This window comes from Falco biarmicus, chromosome 3 (assembly GCF_023638135.1).
Source record: "Falco biarmicus isolate bFalBia1 chromosome 3, bFalBia1.pri, whole genome shotgun sequence".
Lineage (NCBI taxonomy): Eukaryota > Metazoa > Chordata > Aves > Falconiformes > Falconidae > Falco > Falco biarmicus.
In genome coordinates, this window is record NC_079290.1 from 114445472 (window position 1) to 114469764 (window position 24293).

Sequence of the window (24293 nt, forward strand, 5' to 3'; positions counted from 1 at the left end):
TTCAGGTCTGTGGTGTTTTGAGAAGGCCAGTGTGGAGCAACTGGGGTGCACTGGGGTGTCATCCCGCCTGTTGATTCGGTGTTCCAGCCTCCCAGGGGCTGGCGAGGTCCCAGGGTGCTTGGCAGAGCAATAGGGATGCTCTGCTCGCCCCAGCCGATGTGGGGGGCTGCTCCTGGGGGAGCACTGAGCCCTTAGAGCCAGGGGGGAGTGAGGAGCTGCTGGCATCCCGCAGCGGGGCTTACCTGGGGGGTCAGGGACAAAACAGGTGAACCCAGTGCCACTGACCCGGCTGCTGCGGGACAGGAGGTTGCTCCCTGCCCCTGGCTTTGACTTTCCCCCCTGCGCCTCAGTTTTCCCAGTTATGGAGCTCAGGGTCGAGCTCAGTGTGTCCTACCTGGCTCACTGCGAATGCAGTTCCTCCCTTTCAACCCTGTTTTTCCCAGATCCTAAACCACCCTGGGCTCTCCCGTCTAGAAGGGATGGAGTCAACCCCGCTGCCTGCCTGGCTCCCGCAGCGGTTCCCCTCTGGGCCCTGAGAGCAGCCCTGACCCTGGGGCACCGCTGACCCGCCGGGAACACGACTGGCTGCCCGAGCCCCCGAAATGAGAGGAATGACCTAAAAATAGCCCGAGCTGGAACAAGCTGGTGTTTGAATGGGAACTTTCTCCTCCCAGTGTGATGGACTCCTTCGGGTCCTGGGTCAGGGTCTGGGATGGAGACATTGGGGAAGGACCAGGGATGGAGATGGGTGATGAAGGGAAAGGGCTTTTGTGGCTCCTTCCCAAAGGGTGAGATCTCTCAGACGGAGCCGTTGCCTTTGGTGTGGGATCTCGGGGCTGGAGCTGGCATGGGGCCACCCAGGAGCCCGGGCTCAGGCCCCCCAGGGAGCCTGTGTGCTGCTGCTGCTGCCTTCTGCTGCTGTTGGGACAAGGGGGTTGGGGTGGTTTGGTGTTTTTTTTTATTTTCATGTCTCTAGATTGCCATGGTGTTTGTTTACCTAATATTTTCCCTTGTTTGTAACCAGGCAAAATGCTGCAGGGCTCTAGGCTTGGCAGACTTTGCAGTTTGGGAGGGGGGGAAACTGAGGCACGGGGCTAAAGGGGAGCAATAGGGCTCAGACCCTGCGCCACTCTGGCTGGGGAGGGGGGTAAGGGCACCCTGTGCTTGGGACACCCAGCCCGGGGAGGCTGTAAGCAGTGGGGGCTTTAAGGAGAAGCCTTTCCAGTCGTGGTGGTCTCCTGGCTGATGGCCCCAGGGCTCGGCAGCAGAGCAAAGGGTCATGGCTGAGCATCGGTGGTTGGTGTTTGCTGTCCCAGCGCTTGTCCCCTGGGGAAATGAGCTGGGGACAAATTTCCCTTGGGCATTTTGGATGGGGCTTAAATGTCCCCTGTGCCATGGATGTCCTTGCACCTGCGATGGCGATGGTCCTGCCCAGCAAAGCACGGTGGTGGAGGGGCACGTAGGACCAAGTCCCTGGTGCCACCAATGTCCCTGCAGCATGTCTGGTCCAGTGCCGGGGGGGACGGGCTGGGAGCCCCTTGGGGAGGGCAGAGGCAGCAGGGACGGTCATCAGCCCAGCGTCCCCTCACCTGGGGTGGGAGTCCCAAGGCTGATGGTCTTTGAGCCAGGACATGCTGCTGGACTCCGGCACAGCCCGGTTGGGATGCTCCCCGGTGCCACTGGTGGAGCAGAGCTGGTGCTGAGCCGGGAGCCGTGGGGAGGGGCTGGGACCCAGCTCCGAGATGCTCCTGGGTGATATCAAACAGCATGGGTGATGCCTTGGCCAACTGGCCGCTGAGCCAGGGACCGGCACCCCGAAGTGCAGCCGAGCACAGTAATGGAACCGTGTTTGGGTGGTTTGCTCCCCAACGCGATGTCTTTGGAGCTGTGGCTCATCACGCCAACGCGTTATCTGAAGGAGCTGGGACCCCCGTGAGCCCCAGCCCCCCGGGACAGGGTTATTTAAGGTGCATTTTGGTGTGACCCTAATGGGGTCGGACAAGGCGCAGAGCCCAGGGTGCCCCGGCCGTGCGCAACAGCCCATGCTGGCCTGGGGAAATAACGTGATGGTCGGCTCTGCCTCCTTGCTGCAAGTAAATCAAGTTGCTGTGACATTTTACAGAAAGCAGCTCCGGCAGTGGCTGTTTCCCAGATATCCGGGGCTGACTGCTGAGGCCCCTTTGTAATTTTTGCTTTACGGTACGTTGAGATTTAATACTTGGAGCAGAATGAAAGCAAACTGGCCAAAGGCAGGGTGTCAGCAAGATGCAATGGCTCATCTCTGGAGCAATTTAAACTAAGGTTGCTTTTAGTATGCAAATATAGACGTGCATGAATATAGACATGGGCATGAGTGACAACAGGGTTGTATAACCCTTCTCTTCTGTTGGGGAAACTGAGGCACGGGGGGATGGTACAGCAGCCAGCCCGGGGGCTGCCCTTGCCTGCAGGGATGCTCTTCCCATCCCCTTCCCAGTCTCTGGCTGGACCAACTGGCTTTTGTTCTCTGTTGGGCTGGTGGCCAAGATGCCCTGTCAGCTTTCTGCTCAGTATTTCTGATCCTCCTAAGGCTGCTGCAGCCAGAAAAAATGTGACAGGACCAAAAAAAAAGCTAGGTTGGACATCTCCCCTGCTCCAGTTCCATCACATTCGCTCACCATTAGGCAGCAGCTGTGGAGCAGAAACCCTCACCTGAGCTCACCTCAAATCCAGTAGCTCCAAGGGTTTTATATCAAGTGATGATGCTTTAGGAAAAACTTGGGACTCTGGGGCTCCCTTCTGGCCCTTTCTGGGCGTTTTGGTCCCACAGGCAGCCCCGCCGGGAGCTGGCTGAAGCATCTGAAGCCACACAGAGTGCAGCTGGTGGCAGCAGAGCCCGGCGTGGGGCTGGGGAGAGAGATCTGGAGGAGGGTGAGTAGAAGAAAAAAGGCTTCAGGGCCAGGGAGACAGTTTTGTTTGAAAATTTATTGAAAAATGCAATACAAGAAGCAATACTAAACACTTATGTCTGTCTAAATGCTACGGCAACTTTCCCTTTGATTTACTATGAAAGTCCAAAATAACAGCTCCCATCACTAGTTGATCTATAAAGAACTGCCAATTTTAAAAGTTCCTATTTTTATAAAGAAGAGTGTAAACAGCTAGCCTAGACAATTCACAATTGCCTTAAAAAAATTTTACAAAGCTCCTTCATATTCTCAACTAAATTATTTATTTAAATTTTTTTTTTACTTTTTTTTTTTTTACAAGTTTCATCTCTAAGGCTGGGACACTACCACCTCTTAAAGTAATTGTACAATTAGGAAAATCAGCAAACCACAGTTTATTAAAACCAGAAATCAGTCAGTCCTTTGCTAACACAGCTGCATTGGTCAGAGATTGCTATTTGGCAACCAGAGCTGCCATTCCAGTTTAATGGAGGAGAACATGAGCTCCTTGCCTTCCTTTCTATAAAAACATTCATTCATATATAAATAGCTTCCATATAATGTATATTATACAATCAAGACAGTCTCTGGGTGAATTTGTAGAGTAGGAAGAGCTGGGAACATTCATATAAATAGACCTTCCTTTGCTGGTTTGTCCCTAGAAATGACACAGCACGCCAAGAGCCAAGGATGCTAAAAACCCGTCGGAGGTGGAAGGGGTGTGGGCAGCCCCCCCACGGCCCCGGCCGAGGATGGAAGAAGCTTCTTCTGCTCTTAATCTTCTTCCCAGGCTGCTGCTGCTGCTGCCATCCAGCTCCCGGGCTCGGGCTCTGCACGGAGGCGGCTGCGCAGGGGCAGCAGGGCTGGAAATCCCACGTGGGGTCAGATAGCAGCGTGATGGCAAAGGTCAGACGAGGCAATAATTTGTTTAAAATACTCAAGGAGAAGCAAGAACTTAGAAGGGGAAGCACGAGAATGAACAGCCTGGAAACAGTCCACCCAAAATCCAGGAAAAAAAAAATTAGGGTTATTCTAGTCTATGTGCCCTTAAAAAGGGACATGCGCAGCCACGGTCCTTTTGGAAAGGAACCACCTCTCGTGCCAGCAGGTTTCTCACCCCAGAAATCCCTGCTCAGGGTGTTTTGTCCTGCTCATCGTGCTCACCCCAACTGAACACCCAGGTTGTGACAGTCTTTAAGTGCTACGGACAAAACTCATCACGCTGGCTTTGTCTAGTAAAGCTCGGAAATACTCTAAATGACTACTCAGCGTGCCCGTTTACTCCTCAGGTAGCTGCTACAGGGTGAGAAGGAAGGAGCAGAGTGGCAAAAACCTAAGTTCCCAGCAAAGGGACATTGCTGGAGGGGTGCTCAGCATGACGGGCATTTAAGGCAAGCTAAGTTGAGGACAGCAGGGACACAGACCTGTTACAGGATCCGTGTTGCAGAGTAAGGAAGGGAAGGGCTGTTCAGACATAAATAGGAAGACTTAATCCCTGCGCTACAGCTGTGGAGCCCAGGACTCCCTAAATCCCAAGTCAGATGCCCGGTACCCAGTGGAGGGCAGAGCATCACCAGCAGGGACCGCGCGCACCCAGAGCAGCAGCTACTGGCGTGGGAATACTGGAGGCTGAGGAGGATTCAGGGCCAGCAAGGCTCAAAGAAAGCAAAAATCCAGCAGCTCCAGCGTTTTCAGCGTAAGTCTCCAATCAATACTGACAGCTTAATTAAAATTGCACCTGAATCTGAGAAGCTACACTAGCCCCAGTGTAGTTTGAAAGCTGTTTGCAGTTAAACAGCAAGTCGTTGCAGCCTGAGCTAAATCCAGTGACTTCTGAAACACATTATTCAAATTCATAATAGCAGAGAGCTTTTTTCTTTATTGCCATTTTCTTCCCATCCTCAACTGAGGAGCAGCGGCAGAGCACTCCATGCCCTCAGCTACCAATGTGCCACACTATATATATATTTTAAAAAAAAGAAATCACAACCTCAAAGTATACTAAAGTGTTCACAAGTGTCTGGGCAGAATCTTTACAATGCTTGTGGGTTGGTTTTTTGGTGGTTTTTTTTTTCCTTTTTAAATTTAAATGCTGGAAGGAGAAATCAGGGCATGATTAGAACATTTCCACAAAGCTCATAACGCAGCAGCGGGAACTCAGCCCGCGGTGCCACAGAGCGAAGCACATCCAGCTGCAAAGAAGTCGTTTTCTGGTCATCTCTACCACACTGGAGATGGGGCCGGTGGTCTGCAAGCTCAGCCTAAAGATGCAGACACTAACCCTGGTATCTCATTCCAGCAAGGTGGCCACGATGCCCAAGGAAGCCCAGACCCCGATGCCGGCGCGGAAGAAGGGGTGGCAGCACCTTCCCGTAGCTTGGCTCCAGCACCACCTGGCACCTCCTAAAATTTCTTGTTCGGCCTCTCCAAATACAGCTTCCAGGCCTAGGAAGGATTGTCTACAGGATTTTAAATTTAACGATAGTACGATAGATGCCCTGGTATATGGGTAATGCGTTTAGCTTTAAATAGCACTGTGAGAGGAGGAAAAAAACCCAACCCGTGACTTATAAAAAAACCCCCTAATTTATAAATCATGAACACAAACGAGTGAAAAACTATGACACTGAAAAAAAATCAGTTACTGTGAATGCTGCATAAGCCTACCTTAATAGCATTCAGAGTCCAAACACCTTAAATGCACGCTTCTAAGGGCTTTTTAATTTAACGGCATCTAGAAAACACAAACAGGTAGGCAGCACTCGGTAGAGACACACAGGAGGAAGGCGAGATGCTATCACAGTCCTCTTAAAGCTCTAAAATTCACAGTATAAGATACTTGAAGCAACTTCCAGTATTCCTTAAATCTAGTCAACTATCAAGATGTGTGCATAGGCTACACCACACAACCCTACTGTGTTCACACATCGGGGGCCTGAAACCCAACGGGGAGGAAAGTCGGAGCGAAGGCAGCAGCTCTGCCCTGCACGCCCAGGTATCGCGACTGGAGTCTCAAGCTCCCTAGAGCTAAAAAATAAAATAATAATAATAATAATAATAATAAAGAGGCAATCGGAAATGCTGCACAAAACTGAAGTCTGACTTGCTCTAAACTGACTCTCCCGGCAGAAGGACCCACGGCTTTTTGAAGGCGTGTAGGGATCCTGCACTTGGAATTATGTGTGGATGTGGCTTATCTCCGTTATCCCTGACAAGGCGGAGGAAATACGACTTAAAACAGCGACCCTTTGAGCCCTGTGAGGTGTGTCGGGTGTCTGTATCTGAAGAGGCTATGCGTGAGAGGGAATGCAAAATTGAAAACCTGTAAAAAATATTCAGTACAGTTAGAAATATGGCATACTTTTGTCACAATATATATATAAAAAAAAAACAAACAAAACCCTATATCTGACAGGATCCAGTGGAGTCTGGAAAATCCCAAGTAAAATGAAAAAGCGCAACTCCTAATAAATGATATGAATGTCTCTGAGTGTCAAGTCTTGTAAATCCGAGGTCTTTGTGCTCCAGGTAGTTTCTTGGTAGTTTTGCTGGGTTTCTTTTTCCTGGTGTTGTGTCTGGCAGGAACGCTTCCTAGAAAGAGACACGCACGGTAAGTTACAGCTCCCGGCAGCAGCTTTCTGGGAGAGAGAGGAGCCCCCTTCCCTGAAGGGGCTGGCGAGCAGAAACCAGAAGGTGAGTGACCATCAGTGGCCGGTGTGAATTCCGGCTCAGAGCCACCAGGCACCCTGCTCCCATCCCTGACGGGCCGTATTTGAAGAGCTGCAACCTCAGGAACCCTTGGGAAACCTGTGCCGTTTCGATTTAGGTTTGGAGAGTTAAAAAGCTCGACCACAGTGTCTGTTAAACCATTGCTGTCTCTCCTCTCGCCTAATTTGTTCTCGTTCTACCTCCTGAATCCCTGAAAGTACCAGCTTTGTCAGGATGAGGCAGGACACAGCAGGGCAGGGCAGCGCAGCACCGACCTGGGCAACACCAGTATCACCAGTGCGGGTGTTTACACCTTTACAGCATTGATGTGCGGGCAGAGCCCTGGGATTCCTCGAGCAGCTCTTTCCCCAAATCATCAAAACTGCAGAAAAGGGATCTTTCCAGGCAAGTCAGGAGCTTGGGATCCAGCTCAGGGGGTACCTGGCGCTGGTGCAGGCAGGGGTCTGCGTGACCCCTATAGCCCAGTGTGCTGCTGGTGCATCGAAGGTGCCTGCACAGGCAGCACAGCTGCATCGCAGGAGCCACGCCGCTTGTTTGAGACAATTTTGGCTCACTTCCACAGCAGGATTTGTCTGTATTTGTGACTGCTTCATGAGCCTTAAATGATTTAATAAGAACAGCCTGAGCAGGAGTCATCAACTAACAGTAATAATTTTGCTTAAACTTTGACCATATTTAGCCAAACCGTGCACGGAGATCGAGTCCCCCGCCCTGGGGCGGAGAGCAGCCCCCATCACGCATTGTACGTGGTCTTGCTACTTACACAGCCTCGCTACTCCTCTGCAATCTCTGTCTCCTGGTGCACAACCACTTTGGTCACCGACATGTCCGGGTGCTGCTCCTTGGCTGCTTTTATCGCCTGCGCTAGAACCTGAAAGAGGGCACGTTTCAGAGCATGCCACCGAGGGGCTGGGGCGGGGGGGATGAGAGACTATTCCTAACTGTGGGGAGGGAAAAACAAAAGTGAATCCGCTTCAGCTGCACAGTTTGGTGACTTTTGGTGCCATTAAAGATTATTTCTGGAAGAAAAAGCTGTTTTCTAAGAATATGTCACATCTCTCCACTGCCCCGTGGTAGAAGATGGATGAGAGCAATTAAGCAAATCCTGTTTATTCTTCCAGCGAGTGTGATGATCATATTTTGGACATCTTGTCAAGACATTTTCTGTTGGAATTACTAAACTAGTTCTTGTCATACGAATATTCTCCAGCCCCATGATACTTGCAACTAAAATTAAATTCAAAGTATAATTCTCTGATGACAAAATCATCACTTCCAACACATGCTGGAGGCCAATGAGGCTGACTCATCAGAAAGGTTTCACATAAAGCTGATGAGATTTAATGCAGGTGCTGAGCACTATAAAATTACTTTTGGCACTATGCAGCAGCAATAGTGTTTCAGAGTTATAAGAAAATAAATGCATATCATCCAGATGTCACGGAAAACTTATTTTATGGGGTTTGTGGATATATTTTTTTTTAACATTGTACTTGTACAAAATCAAAACTTTGCTGCCAACACCAGTTTCAGAACAGAATTAAGCTCTTCTTGCCCAGCTACACAGCTGCATACTGTCAAAAGGCTATTTGTTACAGAAATCACTTCTGAAGTTTTGTTTCTACCCCAGTAAAATTCCCCTAGGTTATTTTCTGGTGAAGCTGACTTTGGAAAAGCAGTCTGTCTAATTTGTGACAGCTCTAAGAAGCTCTTTTGGACCGCATCCAAGCTCCTACCTGGTCGTGGTCTACATCTGCATCTCCTGTGATGACAATCCTCTTCTCAATCCGCGTCTCTGAAATGCCACCTTTTACAGTCTAGTACAAAAGCAAAACACTGCCATTAGTCTAGAAGTGGAAAGGAATTTGAGTGCACTGGGGCTGCCTCTCTAAAGACGGTATCCAAAAATAGCGTTACCAAACGCTGCCGCCATACCACGGCATCAGAATCACAGGGGAAAACTGCTGCTGCTCAAAGGAAAACTGTCAAATATTCATTTTCTTAGAACGGGGGCAGGGAAGAGCTTTCACTCACAGTACAGCTCTTCCCTGTTATCCCACAGGACAGTCAGAGCCCGTGTCCACAGGCTGCACTGCAAATTAACATATAATCCACAGTCCCACCTGAGTGCAGGCAGACCTGGGACCCTCGTGCTTTGTTTCAGGTATTAATCGCATTTTATGAAAGGAATGTTCAAAAGCTTTTTTTTTTTTTTCCCCCTGCTATTCAACTCTGCCCATCTATTATGTTGCTGGTTTTGTTGTTGTTGATGTATCGTGTTCCCGTGCTGTTACCTTCGTGATCTGCGTGGTGGTGGTGCTGCTGGTGGTTTCTGAAGTGATGGTCTGAGCAGTCAGCAGGATGCCAGGGTCTAAATCTCCATTACCACCATCTGTCTGTGGGACAGAAGGACAGGCCGTCAGCCTCTGTGGGCCGTGTGGACAGAAGCAGGGTCACCACATCGACACAGCAGGATGCAATCCCAGGGCAGAAACTCCTCTCCACCGTGGACCGCGGGATGGAGCGAGCTGACCTGCAGCCAGCGGAGCTGCACCAGGACCGTGCAGGTCTCTGACGGCGCAGCACAAAGCCCCTGGGCTTTAAGGCTGGAGAAGCACAGATCCACAGCATCCCCCACAGAGGACCTCTGCCACCCCTCAGCCCGGGTGGGCTGGGGTACACTCAAATGTGGGCACGCGGCTGGTCATGCCCCTCCGTGCCAGGCAGCGTGCTTGGACCACAAAGGGAGCCCAAAGCAGACACCTCTCCCCAGCTGCCTGGGTCTGGGGACATCCACAAAGCCACAAAACCTGACTCAGAAGGGACTTTGTAACCCGTCCTTCCTCCTGCCAACACCTTCCACATCACTCGCTTTCAACTCTGCAGGAGCAACGGACGTCCAGGTACTTGCTGAACCAAGAACTTTTCTAGCTGGTTACTCGGTTCCCAGCCCACACGACTCGACCTTTCAAGTTCTGCTGAAAAACCTAAACCAAGTCACCCCCGGCCGTGTCTCCCTGGCCCTGCAGCACCAAGGAAGGCTGGGCAGCACGTGGGACCGTATCTGGAGTTACCACAAGGTGGGACTATTTCCCACAGACTGGAAGAAATCTCCATCATCACAAGCTGGTGCGGCACTTCCAGCCTTCTCCCAGCCCTGGGGACGCACTGGTCCTCATTTCCCAGTTAGACACGGTAACAGCAGCAACCGGAGCAAAACTCCTCTATTCAGCTAGTCACTCGCTGAGAATCGGGGTGATGTCTGGACACCCCTCCACTCATCCGGGAGGATGCTGAGCAGCCGCAGGATTCCTCAGGAATCCCAAATTACACAGGCAAGGTCCATGGGATACCCGCACCCAAAGCTGCATCCAACTTCACCGCACTCCAACAGCAGAGCATGGGCTGCTTCCAACAACCACAGTTATGACAGACCCAAGCTAACACAGGCTCCAAATTCTCAAATACATAAATAAAACCTACTTTAGATTGAGGATTAATTTTAACCTCAACAATGAAACCATCCCTGCATGTGTTGGTACCCCTCCACTAACATTTCTAGTTTCCAATCACCAGATACCCACTCTGCTTGCGTTTTATACCAAACTTTAAACCTGTTTCAGGCTCAAAACCTAAAGGACAATCAAATAATTTATAAACCAAGTTCTGAAGAGGCATAAACAGCAAGGAGAGCTGGGGAAAACGAAACAGGGCGTATCTTGCAGAGAAACAGCCAACTCAGGTTGACTCCGTACAACCAAATCTACAGCCTGAAGCCACCAGTGCTGAAGATAAATTCTGTTTGCACACACATCTTGAAAAAATAATTAACTCTTCTGGCATAGTGAAAACACTCTCTATGCTCCTCTAAAAATAGCAGATGCACCTGGAAATAGGGTCCATAGCATCAGTGAACATCTGCACTGTGACTCGGATGCTGAGAGAAAGGCGGGTGCTGCTGCCTCATCCAGAGGATCTGGAAACAAAATGTTTACTTGAGTTTAATTAAGCCCCTGGAAAATTAATCGGAACACACCTTACCTGTGCAGCTTCGTAGGTGATGGTCTTTGTCTCTGTGTGGACGATGGGGACTTCTTTTGTGGGAATTTCGCTTTTGACAGCGCTGGACACGTCGGAGATGGTGACCGTCTGTGTCTTCACTAGCGGTGGCTATGAGACAGGGTTAAAAACATCCCCGTAAAGACCCCGTTAGCATTTCTACATCTGACCAAGCCGCTGGCAAATGTTCTGACACTGATCTGATAAAAGCACTGTGGGAACCAAGGTTAGCCTGGAAATCTTTGTTTTTAAGCCTCTGGGACAACACACTGCTCAGAGGGCAGGGATCATGCGTGAGGATTAAACGGACAGAAGAATCCTCCGGACCAGCCCCAACACTGTGCCCTCGGGTCAGCCCAAGCGAGGCACTGAGGGCTTCACCAGTGTGCCACAACACCACTAAGATACTGTCTCCACTGATCACTAACTTTCTAATTACTAGAAGCTCATTGCCAGCTGCCAGTAAAAGATGACCCCCGTCTACTGATGACAATGTCAAGATTAACACAAACCCTGGGCAAATAGACGTGATCACAGCTAAGAAGCTTTATCCTGACTGCAAGTGAAACACAGTATTATTAAAAATCCTCCTCAGACCCTAGGTCTTTAACTTTTATTAAATCAATGTCAGACAACTCAGAAACACGACATCTCGAGTGAGAAATGGGGAGGGGGGAAGAGGAATCAGTCGTTCCACCACCTGATAATTACCCGGAAGAAGACAAGAGTTAGTTCAGACCCACAGGGTTTTCCCAGAGGGTTCGATTTCTGCTCACCGTCCCCAAACCTGACAGATGCCACCATGATTGTTAGCGGGGGAAGTGGGCACCTACTTAACCATAAGCAATTAATATCAACACTGAAGCAGGCAAAAATATCTCCCATGACGGGGAGCAGAAAGGGGATGTCAAAGCTTCACGTTCACAGTGTAAAAGCACGTTTGACAGCGCTTCGAATTTGCTCTGCTGCGCTAAGGCTCAGCCTCCGGTACAGCAGGAGATAGCAAAAACCTTAAGGAACTAAAATTACATGCCTTTGGAGCCTAAATATTTCCCTTTTGGGGGATGCAACAGGATGCTCTGATCAAAGAAAAGCAAAGGGCATTGTGCTTAAATTGTATTTAATGCAAAGATAAATTGAGAGGGACTTGTGTGCACCGACCGGGAGATTAACCAGCTAATTAGCTCCAAGCATGAGTCCGAGCCAAGCAAAGACAACTCCTCTCGGGGTCTGTGGCATCTGCTTGCTGCAGTGTTCGGTTCCCGCTCCAAAGCCAGCCGGGGTGGGGAGCAGGCGCGGGAGCTCACTACCTGGAAGCAGCGAATGACTGCCGGCAGCCCGTTATTAACGTCGGCGTCGTGACACTCGCCGTTTAGCTTTCTAAAGGCAAACCTGTCTTCGCCATCCTCTGCCACCTCCTCCTCTCCTCCCCAGGGCTGCCGGGGAGGTGCGGCAGGGCTGGGGGGGGGCTCCAGCTCAGAGAGCTCCGAGTCCTTCTCCACATCTGCACAAACCCCCTTTCCACATCTCAGGTCCTCCTCACTCGCGGGGAGGCTGGGAGCTGCCGCCTCCTCCTCCTGGCTGCTTAGGGAGGAAGCACCAAAGGCACGGCTGGGGGAAGGCTCTGAGGCGGGTGGCACGGGGGTCTCACTAAAAGCTACCGACTGCTTTGAGCCCCCCCCAGCAAAGCCAGTGTTAACACTGCTCCGCTCTGGCACTGCAGCCACATCCTCTCTGGAGAGAAAGTCACTCATTCTCTAAAAAGAAACGAATATACAAAAAAAGGCCAGAGAGAGAGAGAGAGAGAGAGAGAAAGAAAGAGAGCGTTAGGGAGAACAGGAGGTCATGAAGCATAAAGGCAAAAACATATTTCTTATAATATATCACATCTCCAGTAACACATGCAACAGCAGTGGGACCAGGCACTCGAAAGCTTGAAAACCTTTGTGCTCTGCGATGTGTCCAGTGCATGTACTGACACAGCCCTCCTGGTACGTCAATAACCCCCTCTCCTCAAGTTCAAGGAATTAATATTAAAACAACTCTCTGCCCCTAAAGGAAGAGCCACTGCTAAGCACTTTTTGCCCAGTTTGGAAACAGGAATAATTTCAGTGTAGCAAATGGGGACTTGTGCACATCCAAAATTCACACATGCTTTAACAAACCCCACCGCCTGCACCAAAATCGTACCCCAATTCTGCTTTTAACTCCTTTAAATATTTTACACGGTGTTTTAAGTTGCTTGTGGAGGTTAAAAGAATAAGGCCAGAATTACTGTGCACCGCAATCTCCGGAGCCAGTGCTTTGCTCTTTTCCTCACCCCTGGGAACACTCACGCTTCCGAGCACCCCGCTTGCTGTTGGTCTCTGGGATAACTAGCACAGATGATGGCTTTGGTAAAATTATTGTAAGAATATCTACCAGTTAGTATTGAAATCAAGCACTTTGATTACCAAGAGGCTCCGGAATTAGCACGGCAGTCTGGTCATCTGAAAGAATTTGTACCGTTTCTTCAAGACAAAAACCAGTTCAATTAACTCAGCACAAAACTTTTCAGCTGAGGAATAAAGAAACGCGCCTTTAAGCTGGAAAGCTGTTCGTGCTGGTGTGCGCCGACCCCGCCACCACCGAGCACGCCGCTCCGCTCGCTGCTCTGCAAGCTCCGTTCGACCATTGATTTGGGAGCACCGAAGTCTTTGTAACGTATTTTATCCCCAAAGCGGCTGGTGCACGGGACCTTGGCAGCAGCTAAACCTCCCGAAGGTGCAACATAACCGGCATTTGTGATGGTGCCTGGGAGAGGAGACCGGTACCGAAGCAGCGCAGCCCTCCCAGAAGCAAGTGAGCACGCCTGGAGCACCTGAGATATTTGGGAAGAGCGTGCCAAGCCAGCGGGTTTAACCAAGGCTGGTGCTATTCTGCTCTCCGTTCGGCTCGTTAGCAAAGGTCTCAACTAGGTCTTCTCACATCTCTGGGAGCTCTCTAGCCAGGAGGGAAGCCACAGTGACAGAAGAGAAGAGTTAAAGCATGAACAAGACAGCAAGCCTTAGCAAAAACCAGCTCTTTGCCTGGGTGCCCGAGCGATGAGCACCGCATATGCGCAGAGAAGCAGCGTTTCAGTCCCCAGCAGTGGCTACGGTCCTACCCTGTGCTAGAAACTGTGTTTCTCTCATCACCAACATGGAAAGTTGCCTTCGAGGAAGGGCAGAATAAGCTGTTACGGGCACCTCCAATTTGACACATATCAGAGTCATCACATCATCCAGCATCAGGGAACAAGGAGGGAAAAGACCCAGAGGGATGCTGCTTCATCAGTGCCATTACTCTTTCTTCTCAGTAATTAACCTCACAGTTGATTTTTGGTAACTTTGTATAAAAATAGCCACATACCTGTTCATCCAAAACCAGCGATTAAATTTTCATACAAGCACAGCAAGTCCATTTTGTCAACTGTTAATACCACCACCAGAGTTAGAGTAAGACAAAAACTGCTGCCTCACTCTCTATTAAGACGACTCTCTGGGCAACCAAAAAACTGTAATTTGTGCTTAAAATGCGAGGTCTGAAGCCTGTGGATTATCCGGTAGGATGCATTCTCTGTACATCAGAAGCTTTCACCCAGACTGACCCCATCTAATGGCACAGTTCAATAGTGCACTAAGAATAGGAGCTACTTTATGTAGGAACAAATAGATGCTAATTTTAGTATCATTTCAATAAATGACTCTTCCACTGTTCCTCCCGGGTATTTTTCAGTTCCCTGCTGCTTTATGCTGCAGATAGATTACCTGTAAGATTTTTATCCATTAAGACTACCAGCCTCGGGCTTCCCTTAAATTCTTGGGATGTTGCTTAGGAAAACGCATTTAATAGGAGTGAAGGGAGAGCGATCAGCACTGTGGCGATCGGGTCAGACCGCACACACGGGGAGCGTTATTTCTGATCAAAACCCACTTTCATACATGCTCTGCCAAAGGTATATCCAGATCTCACCCCCATTTTATTTTGCCTAACGCAAGATAACCACGCTGCGGTATTTCACAAACCAGAACAGAACAGAGGTCAGCAGCTTTCAGCACGCGTGTCTTCATCTTGCTTTAAAACCTGAATTTATGTGCTGCCAATATACTGATCTTCCCTTAATTATATATGCTACGTCTTGTAAATTAATCACGGGACCTTGAGAAGACACATCTGGGGTTTAATGGAAAATGCCTTAGGAGTGAGATTTCCTTGCAGAACAGCTGGGGCACGACTCGGCCGCGAGGGAGAACCACAGATAAACCAAGGCAGATTAAGCAGCTACACAAACGCAGATCTAGTTGAGAGACAAACATTTGTACACAGTCAAAACAGCTTCCCAGCTCCCCTTCGTACACAGAAAAAATAATTCACGGTTTGGAAGTATCTTGTACAGTAAAAGCATAAAGGAAGGGAAAAGCTTAAATGCAGCCTATGGCGACCATATACTGGCCGTCAGCAGAGCGAGTGCGGCAATAAACATGCAAGCTGTAAAGACAGATTGAAATCCTGATAAGATCAACTGATCAGTAGCACTTTTTTTCTTGCCTTCCTATTCCACCGGTAAGAAGATAAGACCACTGAAAGGTATCTGTTTCTATATAAAATTATCTATTTACATACACTTAAAAAAATACCCCAAAACTACGTTTGTTCCTGTAGTTAAAGAAGCAGTTTGCAGGTAGGCTAGAATATTATCATTCTATTAAAAAAAACCAACCAAACAAACACAAAAACAATCCCTAGGAATTTGAGCATCTGATCTTATCAAGATTTATTTTAATGCAAATGCAAGAGCATTCCTATTTTTAGGGCTCAGATTTGCAGAATTCCAAGCTCTCCTGGAGACCCACGAAACCTGAGAGTGCCTGGGCTGCAAACTGCTCATCTCCAGAGACACAAAACCAAACCAGCGACGCCTAAAATCAAGCGTGAAGCGGACTATTTGCACAAGCCATACACAGTGTAAAGAAAATACAGGACAGGATGCAACGCCCCAGAAGAAACAAATCGAACCAGACATGAATGCAACTAAAAGATCCGCCTGCTAAATACAAATCTTTGTGCACCTGATGCTGACAAATACCAAGGATACAGCTTAAGCGTTACGGTGTAGTGACACACAGTAATTCAGACTGGGGATAAATTAATAACAGGCTTAACTGCATGGCTGATACCAGCGACCAAAAAGATTTATTTGGCTTAAAAAGTGGGTTTGTATACATTTGTTTGCCTGTATTTTTTCCAGAACCTACCAGTTTGGATCAGGATATACCAGCATGACCCAGCAGCTCAGCTGCTTTCTGCAGGACTGCTGCTGCCTCTCTCCCCCCAGAAATATCCAATTATCCTCATCCCAAACCAGACTCCTACCCTGCAGGAAACTTACGGACTGTTAAAATGACGTCAACCTGCCCATCACCGAAGACACTGGATAAAAATTGATGCAAGCATGAAATTGCAGTGCACGCTAACTCCCTACACCACCACATGAACCGCTATAAATTCCAGCCGGTTTGGGCTTCCCGGTCCCCTTCTTTTTCACTATGGCCCTGCAGTCGTTAGCGCTGGCGCGTGTTATTAGGTTATCCCCGAACAAGTACCCGCACAAGCTCACAGGCTCAGTGTGACCGTCTACAGATGCACAAGTAGATGACATTGCTTTTGCAGCGAACCGCACTCACCGGTGAGAACTCCCAGATCAAATGATGCTCAATCTCACAGCTGTCAGAGCACTTGGGTAAAAAGTATTATAAAAGCAGAAAACAAGAAATCCTTATTTCACAATACCTGCTGTGCCTCACAGAACTGCTTTGCCTTAAGGACAGAAGTTAAAAAAACATTTAGAAGCTGTTCAACAAACCCTGGCATTTGAAAATTATGGCCATTACCTATGGATCTGCATTTTTGGATGGTTTTTTTTTTTAATTGCCATTGATCTGATCACAACATCCTGACCAGCCTAGTCAGACGACAGAAGAATAAAAGAGATTTTGAGCTAAAAGAGTTAAAAGTAAGGCTAGAAAATACACAACAAGCTTAAAAAGATGGAATTGCTGTCATGAATAGGAATCCCAGGATATCACAAGATACACAGCAGCCACCTCCGACCCAACGCATCAACTACTTGGCAACATGAAACAACCTCAAGATCAACACTCCAATTATTAAAATCAGGTTGATGAGCAGTATGATTCCTCTCCCCATCCACCCCGATCCCCTTCCCATCCTTTTTGTGGGGCAGGTACCCTTGGATAAGGGGCTTCTTATCCCAAATTCCCTCTGCAGAGAACAAAACTGCTTGTGGCGTTGCACAAACTGCCTCGGGTTTGCTGTAGCAGCAGCAGGTGAGAAGTGTGGGGTTTGTAATGATACCATCGGAGTTTCTGACGGACACTAATCCCACGCTGCTGCGTTTCACTTGCTTCGTTTTGTAAATAAAGTTGCAGCTCCGGCGCTGGGCTCATCCAAGAGAGCAGCAGCACGAGCCTCGCGCTGCTCCGGCGCAGCCACGTTTGCCTCCCTGTCATCGCCCGCGACAGCGCGGGACGAGCCGAACGGCTGACCCAGAGGTACGTAACCTCACAGAAGAAAAGTTGGGAGCTCAAATTAAAACCGACTCGATACAGCCTCTAGACACAACCTCAGGCAGCCCCAACCAGCTCAGACCAACCGGAGGCTTGCATCGTATGACAAGCAGAGGAATGGTGGTTAATTGGGAACTGGTTAATTAGAAACAGGGTTTCTTGACTTACAAAAATAGAAAGGCGCATTTTTGTCCTCGGATTAATTCAACGTGCGGGGCAGAGGCTCTCACCGTTGCATTGCGTGGCACTTCTGCTCGCGGAGCAGCGTTCTGCAAATGATTTTTCCTACCGCCCAGTCTCAGAAGCAAAGGAGAACGTGTCAGTGTCATGTCAGGTACGCAGCTGAGCGCTGAACCTTCTGACCGCTCTGTGAACAAGCCTTGCTTAAACCAAGCCGGATTTAATCCTCAATTGAATTATCCTGGCCAGCCTGAGAGCACGCGCTGGTCACCGCAGCCCTGTGTGTCCCCTCTCCCCAGGAGCACGAGACCCACACCAGAGCACCCAGCAGACCCTGAAGGCAACTGGGAAGGAACTGGGGTCCGATGCCTTGGAAAAGCAACACTGAGGGTGTGTTGTACACAGCTTTTTTGTTAATAAGCAGTGGAAAGAAGAATCTGATTTGCAATAACATTTATTAATGATAAATGTACATATTTACAAAGAAAAATCTGAGAAAAAATACAAAACCGAAAAAGTGTTCCAAAAGAGAGCATTTTAGGTAAAAAAGAAAGTGTTTTTAGTCCCCACAAACTGATCCAACACAACTACGTACCACCGCTAGGAGATCCCAAAGTGGCACAAAGCAAGGCTAGTCCTTCCTTCCAGCTTCACAAGCCAAGACAGATGCCAACAGGGACATGAGAGAAGCCACCGCTGCCGGGTTCTCCAGTGTCACCCACTAGTAAGTCCAGACCAAAGAGTTTCTAAACAAACCCCTAATAACCCTTCTTTGGGCTAAATTCTTCCAGAAAGCATCCGACCTCATTCTGTACATCAGAACAGGTGCCATCAACTCATGCCCAGGAAAAAAAACCCAAACCAATAAACCAGGGGAATAATTCTCAGAGCGACAAATTACTGGCCCTTCCGTGAAGCACAAGACGCTTTGCCCACAAGCTCCTCGAGCAGACCTGCGGTGCGGCCACAGCAAGGCCAGCCCAACCTCGCTCCTGCGAACACAAACGGCTCCCTTGGTGCCACGCCGAGGAAATCCACCCCTCCTCATCATTTCAGGACAAGAGGCAACCACGGAATCCCTGCTCTTTAGGGTCATCCCATCACTTACTGCACAAACCGCACGGGCGGAGAGCTGGTCTCACCTTAACTCCGTACCCTAACCCGACCCTCAGTTCATCTTCTACCGACCTGCAGGGCAAAGCCGCACACGGCAGGGGATGCAGACAACGCCGTCATTTATCTCTTCACTTTTAGTAACAGAAAAGAAAAAAGGGATGTTGCTTTACACTAATGACCGCCACATACCGAGCCCCAGGCCCGCGGCAGCCTCGGAGCAAAATCGGAGTTCCAAGCAATCGGCTCTGGCACGCTGGCTGCTTCAAAATACTAATGTCTGCTTTTTCCTAAAGCACAAGAAACTATTCTGCGTTTTATCTGGTGCTCGGAAGAGATGATATTGGTGTGAGAAGATTCAGAAAGTGAGCACAGAGCCAAGCACCAACTTTGGGATGGAAAATGCCGAAGCCTCGGCAGCCGTAACCGGATCCCACAGGTCAGCACCAAAGAGCTTCGCTGCAGCCGAGCGGCCACACCACAAACCACTGGGAAAGTCCAATTACCATCAACGCTGCCCGCAGTCTTACCGCAGCTACAGCACCGGCGGGCCAGATCAAGGAAACGTCATTTTCTGCAGCAGGTCACACTGAAAAATGAGGATTTCTCATGCCAACTGGGATGAGGTTAGGTCCTGCAGACCTTCCCGGCTTCCCTCTGGAAGGGATAACTGAGCTCTCCATCAGTCGCCGCCTGGCACTGCACCGGCCCCGGACGAAGGGGCTGCGTTAACCCCCATCGCGTGGGGCCAGTGACGGTGCTGGGGCAGCCGCCGGGGGGCTGCCGGCGCTTTGCAGCAAGTTTGTTCCTGAGGCAAAAAGGGAGCAAAGTATATGTGTTGGTTCCGTTACGAAGACCTCTGCCCTTCAACAAGCTGGAGCGAATCAACCCTCCCTGTGCATGGGTACAACTGCAGCATCCCGAAATCCCTTCTTTCAGCACCACATCCTGCACGGACATCAAGGGAAAAGGGTGAAACCAGGAATGAACCAGCACAGCACCGACGTGTACCAGACACATAATGTGCAGGAATGGGATATATAATGCGGAGCGAAACCTCACATGGATTGCCACAGGGCACGTCTGGAGCTCCCCGACAAGCAAACGGGATAGAAAGCAGGGGAGCGACCGGCAAAGGGGCTGGAGTGCAGCGGGCACGTCGCTGTGGCGTTGAAGGGATGAGGGTTCTGTTCCTGGCAAACTACGGGCTTCCCCTGTCAGGAAAGATCGTGTCGACCCAGATGAATATAGATAACTGGCCTCTAAACTGCCAGAGAAATATAAAGCATTTGTTCAGTTCCTTTATCTGCAGTGATAATTGTTATATAAATCCAAAAAATGTTCCTGAGCATTCTCAGAGCATAAAGTTTCAAAGTTATTTTTGCTGATAACAACCAGCCTTATCTCAAGATTAAAAAAAGAAAAAGCGAGAGAGACCGTTTCAATTAAGAAGTTGAAGAATTGAGTTTGAATGACGGAGCGCACCTCTCATCACTCTGGGTACGACACCCTGAGCACTATGTTCAAACATTGCTCCGGGCAAACATTTTTAGACTTCAGATCCTTTGGAAACGATAGATAGAGCTACAGAAACCATGGCTTTGCAAAAGCCACCGGTATGGCTTCGAAGTACTTGTCAGTGGTTCAGGAGAGCATACACAGTAACCCCGGCAGCGCCCAGAGCAGCATCACGGCCACTAACCCTGGCTACCGCTTCTGGAAGGAAGCGGGTGGGTGTTTGAGCTGCTCTTCTCCAGGAAACGTGGACACAAAATGGACAGAGAGATCCAAACAACTCCTGTCCCTTCCCTCTCCGTGCCAGGCTGGGGAGAATGAACAGTCCCTGTTTTTCACCGTGTCTGTTCCAGTTTTGGGAAGGAGATTCAGGCAGGGAATCCCAGCCAGAAGCATCCCCCGCCGGCTTCTTCCATCCTGCATCTTCTGCACAGCACGTGGTCCCTCAGCATCCTTCCCCACCTCTCGTCGCCAGGGCCCACCTGCTCAAGATAGCTTTCCTAAAACTTCACGCTGCGCTTGCGGGAGCTGAAGCGCATCCTCAGGCGTGCTCCTCGGAGGTGGGCACGCTGCCCCCCCAGCAGCACCCTCCGGCCGCTGCCCATGCTGACAGCTCTCCTCCGCACCACGGCACACCTCTACAGCCACCCAGCGACCCCCACACCCCCAGTCGCTGGAAAGAGGAAGACTGTGTATTAAAGGCAGTGTATCGAAAAGGGACAAGACCTTCCAGTGGAACATCAGCGGTCTCAGAAAACAAAGTCCTAAAGGCACAAACCGGTGAACTAATCGGAGCGGGTTACAAGAGTCATTGGAAAGATTCCTGCAAGAGTCAAATGAAGGGTTTTCACCAGCAACCTAAGTTTTGAGACGGCGTTTAGAGAGCCTCAACCTGTACACTGAGAGCAAGAGAGGTGGCTCAAGAGGTCCGTGATACGCCACGGTCCTTCGGATCAGACAGCACATGCCATAGTTGCCTTATGTCTTTTTCCTGCAAGCTTATCTGCTAGCTTCCTAAACAACACTGTTCACACAGATACAGATCTATAAAGGGTTATAAATACAAGTATTTATATATATTCACACATTTTAGTCCCTGTAATAAAGGTCTACTCCTTCCTCTCCTGTGCTGCTGGCACAGCTACCAACACTGATGGTGCTGGTGGCTGTTCTCAGAAGTAATTGTGTCTACACAATCCTCCAGAGAATGCAACAGAGAGCTGATTACTACTGAAAGGAGAAGCGGTTGGCTCAGCTCAGTCCCACAATGACTATATACAGAAAAGAAAGCCCTCAGACACAAAGTCCCATCTCCCCTCCAGCTCGCAAACCAGTTCCGCAGCTCATCTCTGAGCCTGCGCAGCTCAACCAGGGTAACTGGGATAAACGTCAGCATCATCCAGACAGTTACATTTGTAGGCAATAAACAACAAGATGCATGCAACGAGTTTGTTAAGAGAAGTCAAAACAATTGATGGCTTTAACATTAGAAGCGTATCCTGATGTGGTAAAGTCAACATGCTAACAGAGGAGACGTACCTAACAGCGGGTTACTCCATTCCTGTGACCTAAGCAAACATGCGTCAGTTAGTTCAACACAAATGAAATCAAACACATCTGAAGCGCACCAAGACCGCCAGATTCAGAAAAATGATTCATCTATGTTTACAATAAACATTTCCTTGCAGTGGGTTTTCTCCTACAAGACGACTTAACTTTCTTGGAAACAAGAACAGGGGTGCGAGAGGGAAGCTGCGATGCTCTGCGGAAGCCTTCCCCCACTGGGAAAATGAAGTCGCCTGTCCCTGTCTCTAAGTTAACACTAACAGCAGCATTGATAATCAGCACTTTTTATTTAAATACCAATCTGAGTTTCCTAGAAAAGGAGTGGTTATGGATTAGATTCGGCAGATTGCTGCAAAGCCTCTTTTGGACCAGTACCAAATGTTGTTCTTCAGCCTGTGAATGCCTGATATTTAAAGTGACAAGCTTAAGAGCAAGTCTCCAGCAATTCCTACGTGAAGTCTACGGGGGCTGAAGAAGCAAACGTCTCCTCCTGTGTATTTACACTCCCCGTCTGCCCTCTGACAGCAACCGGGAACACAGGTCAAAGAATTTGCTTTTGCGCAGTAGGAAACTTCTGGATGGACCTGGCAATCCATGACCACTCCTGCCAGGTCCCGGATCACAGCTACACAACAACAGACAGCGGGATTAACACGGCGGCCGCAGGCGTCCCTCCCTGGGACAGCGAGATACGGAGATCAAAGACCAGGACAAGGAAGATACAGCAGAGGCTATGGCCGGGGAATTCAGGAGCTTTGGTCTTGAGGTTTCAACATGACCCTGTTGCCACTCAGAGAAAGAGCAGCCACCAAACAGTCAGTGCTACGACCAGGAGAAAGGACATCATAAAGGGAATACGTGGAGAAGGAAAAATGCTAGAGTACAGCTGACACTTTCTGAGTGATTTCTGCTCTTCAGGAATTGGAATAGAAACCTTTGGAAGAGTTTCTTCACTTGCTGGCCGGGGAAAGGCTGTCTCAGTAGGTATCTCCTGCTTTTTTAGCTTGTCTTCGTCCTGTACTAACAGAGGACGTTGCTGTGTCTGCTTTCATGGTAGAAGATCAAGAAAGACAGAGAGAGATGAACAAAAATGACAGATGGAAAGTGCCCAAAATGATACTTGGAGGTGTGCAAAGCGTTAGGACAGCTTTCTTCTGAACGTAAAAATAAACTGCCCTGGAGAGCAGAGATGCTGGTGCCTTGGGTCACACCAGTCTCAGAGCTACAAAATCTAGTCCTCTCTGCAGAGCTTGTGAACACCTGCATCAGGATCACGTGTGTTTTGTCACAAACCTCTGGATCATGATCCCTGCCCTCCCAGAAAAGTGTATGCTCAAAGCCTGCTGAAGTGTTTTGGAATTGGAATGGTTGAGAAAAACGCTCGAGGCATTAGAAATAGAAATGGCGTAGTACAAAATGTGGTCTCTGGCAGCTTCCTATTCTACAGTGCCCTTAAAAAATAGCGTTTGTTAAATATCATTGAACATCCAGACTGCAGTGCAGATACAAAATGCTTTTTCAAAGTTCTGATGACAGTATCAAAATTTCAATTGTTTTGAAAATTCTACTGGAACGAGTGAAAAAATTGTTAATCTTAGAAATCCCGAGCGTGGTTCCACGTGGGATGGCAGTAGGAGCATTGCAAACTCCTTGAATTTTGCTCCGCACTTCAGCACTTGTGTTTCTGGAGTCTGAAGAATGCAAAAAACCAGAATGAGTAGATCATCACATGGGATCATGCAATGGCTCTAGTACTTTCGTGGAAGAAAGAAAAGATTGTGGGAAACGCTGCTGTTTAGTAACTCTCCATCCCTTTAGTTTGCCAGACCTGGTCAAACCCAAGTGCGCCTAGGAGAGGAAAAACTTGGCTCTAAGCTCTCTCAGTTGAGCTAGCCTTCTTTGATCAGTGCAGTATTTTGGGACTGGTTCTTTGCACACCCCTAAGTGATGAGTACTGGGGAGAAAATAGCTGGGAGACTGGGCAGCAAAAGAAAATATAAAATGCAAGAGTAACATGATCATTAAAACAAAAAACGGAAAGACAACATAAAAAGAACAGGGTACAGTTAAACTTTCATAATTGCTTTTCTCTCCGAATACACGGTTATATCTTTCATGCAGCTTTTTCGAACCAGCCATGCACCAAAATAAGCAAAATCGAAAGCTGCAAAAGCTGCAGCAGTGCAAAAGTCCTCTCGGTGTGAGTTATGAAACTACTTCATGTAGCCAAAAGAAAAAAAAAAATGTTATCCAGCAGCTGCTGTTGAGTTTTTGCTTGGTGCCATTGCAATAGCAGAAGTCTGGTTCAGAAGCACATATCAGAACAGCAGCTTTACCTCAAGCCCACCAACCTGTCTCTCAGAAGATAGGACAGTGACTTTCTTGACCTGGACACACAAAGCGTGTTAAGGTTCAGTTGTCTTGCAATAAAACATAGCGGAACAGCAGAAAAGCAGCCCCTGGCAGAATACCCTTTGGCCACTACAACAGGGTGAATATACCACCATGAGCAGAATTGGGAATGCTTTGCAGCGTTATTTACCATCCTTAAACATGCGCAGGTGAAGGGAAGCACCCTCCCCTGGTAAGAGCCTGG

At 48.9% G+C, this 24293-nt stretch overlaps 1 protein-coding gene across 40 annotated transcripts in view; it reads right to left on the minus strand.

Annotated features, from left to right (window-relative positions):
• Nucleotides 1-2944: 2944 nt before the first annotated feature.
• The window catches only part of EPB41 (erythrocyte membrane protein band 4.1), a 95954-nt gene continuing 74605 nt past the window's right edge, over nucleotides 2945-24293 (minus strand). For 27 of the 40 annotated variants that reach the window (XM_056333427.1, XM_056333401.1, XM_056333399.1 and 24 more), the window contains 6 exons: nucleotides 12026-12472; nucleotides 10698-10826; nucleotides 8951-9052; nucleotides 8393-8473; nucleotides 7420-7527; nucleotides 2945-6518 (listed from right to left, as the gene is read on the minus strand). In XM_056333427.1, the coding sequence (XP_056189402.1) occupies nucleotides 7429-7527; nucleotides 8393-8473; nucleotides 8951-9052; nucleotides 10698-10826; nucleotides 12026-12472 (858 nt within the window). In that variant the 3' untranslated portion in view covers nucleotides 2945-6518; nucleotides 7420-7428. Of the gene's footprint in view, nucleotides 6519-7419; nucleotides 7528-8392; nucleotides 8474-8950; nucleotides 9053-10697; nucleotides 10827-12025; nucleotides 12473-21965; nucleotides 23675-24033; nucleotides 24085-24293 lie in introns of those variants that run through there. The other 13 variants (XM_056333434.1, XM_056333433.1, XM_056333432.1 and 10 more) reach the window with 4 other exon arrangements.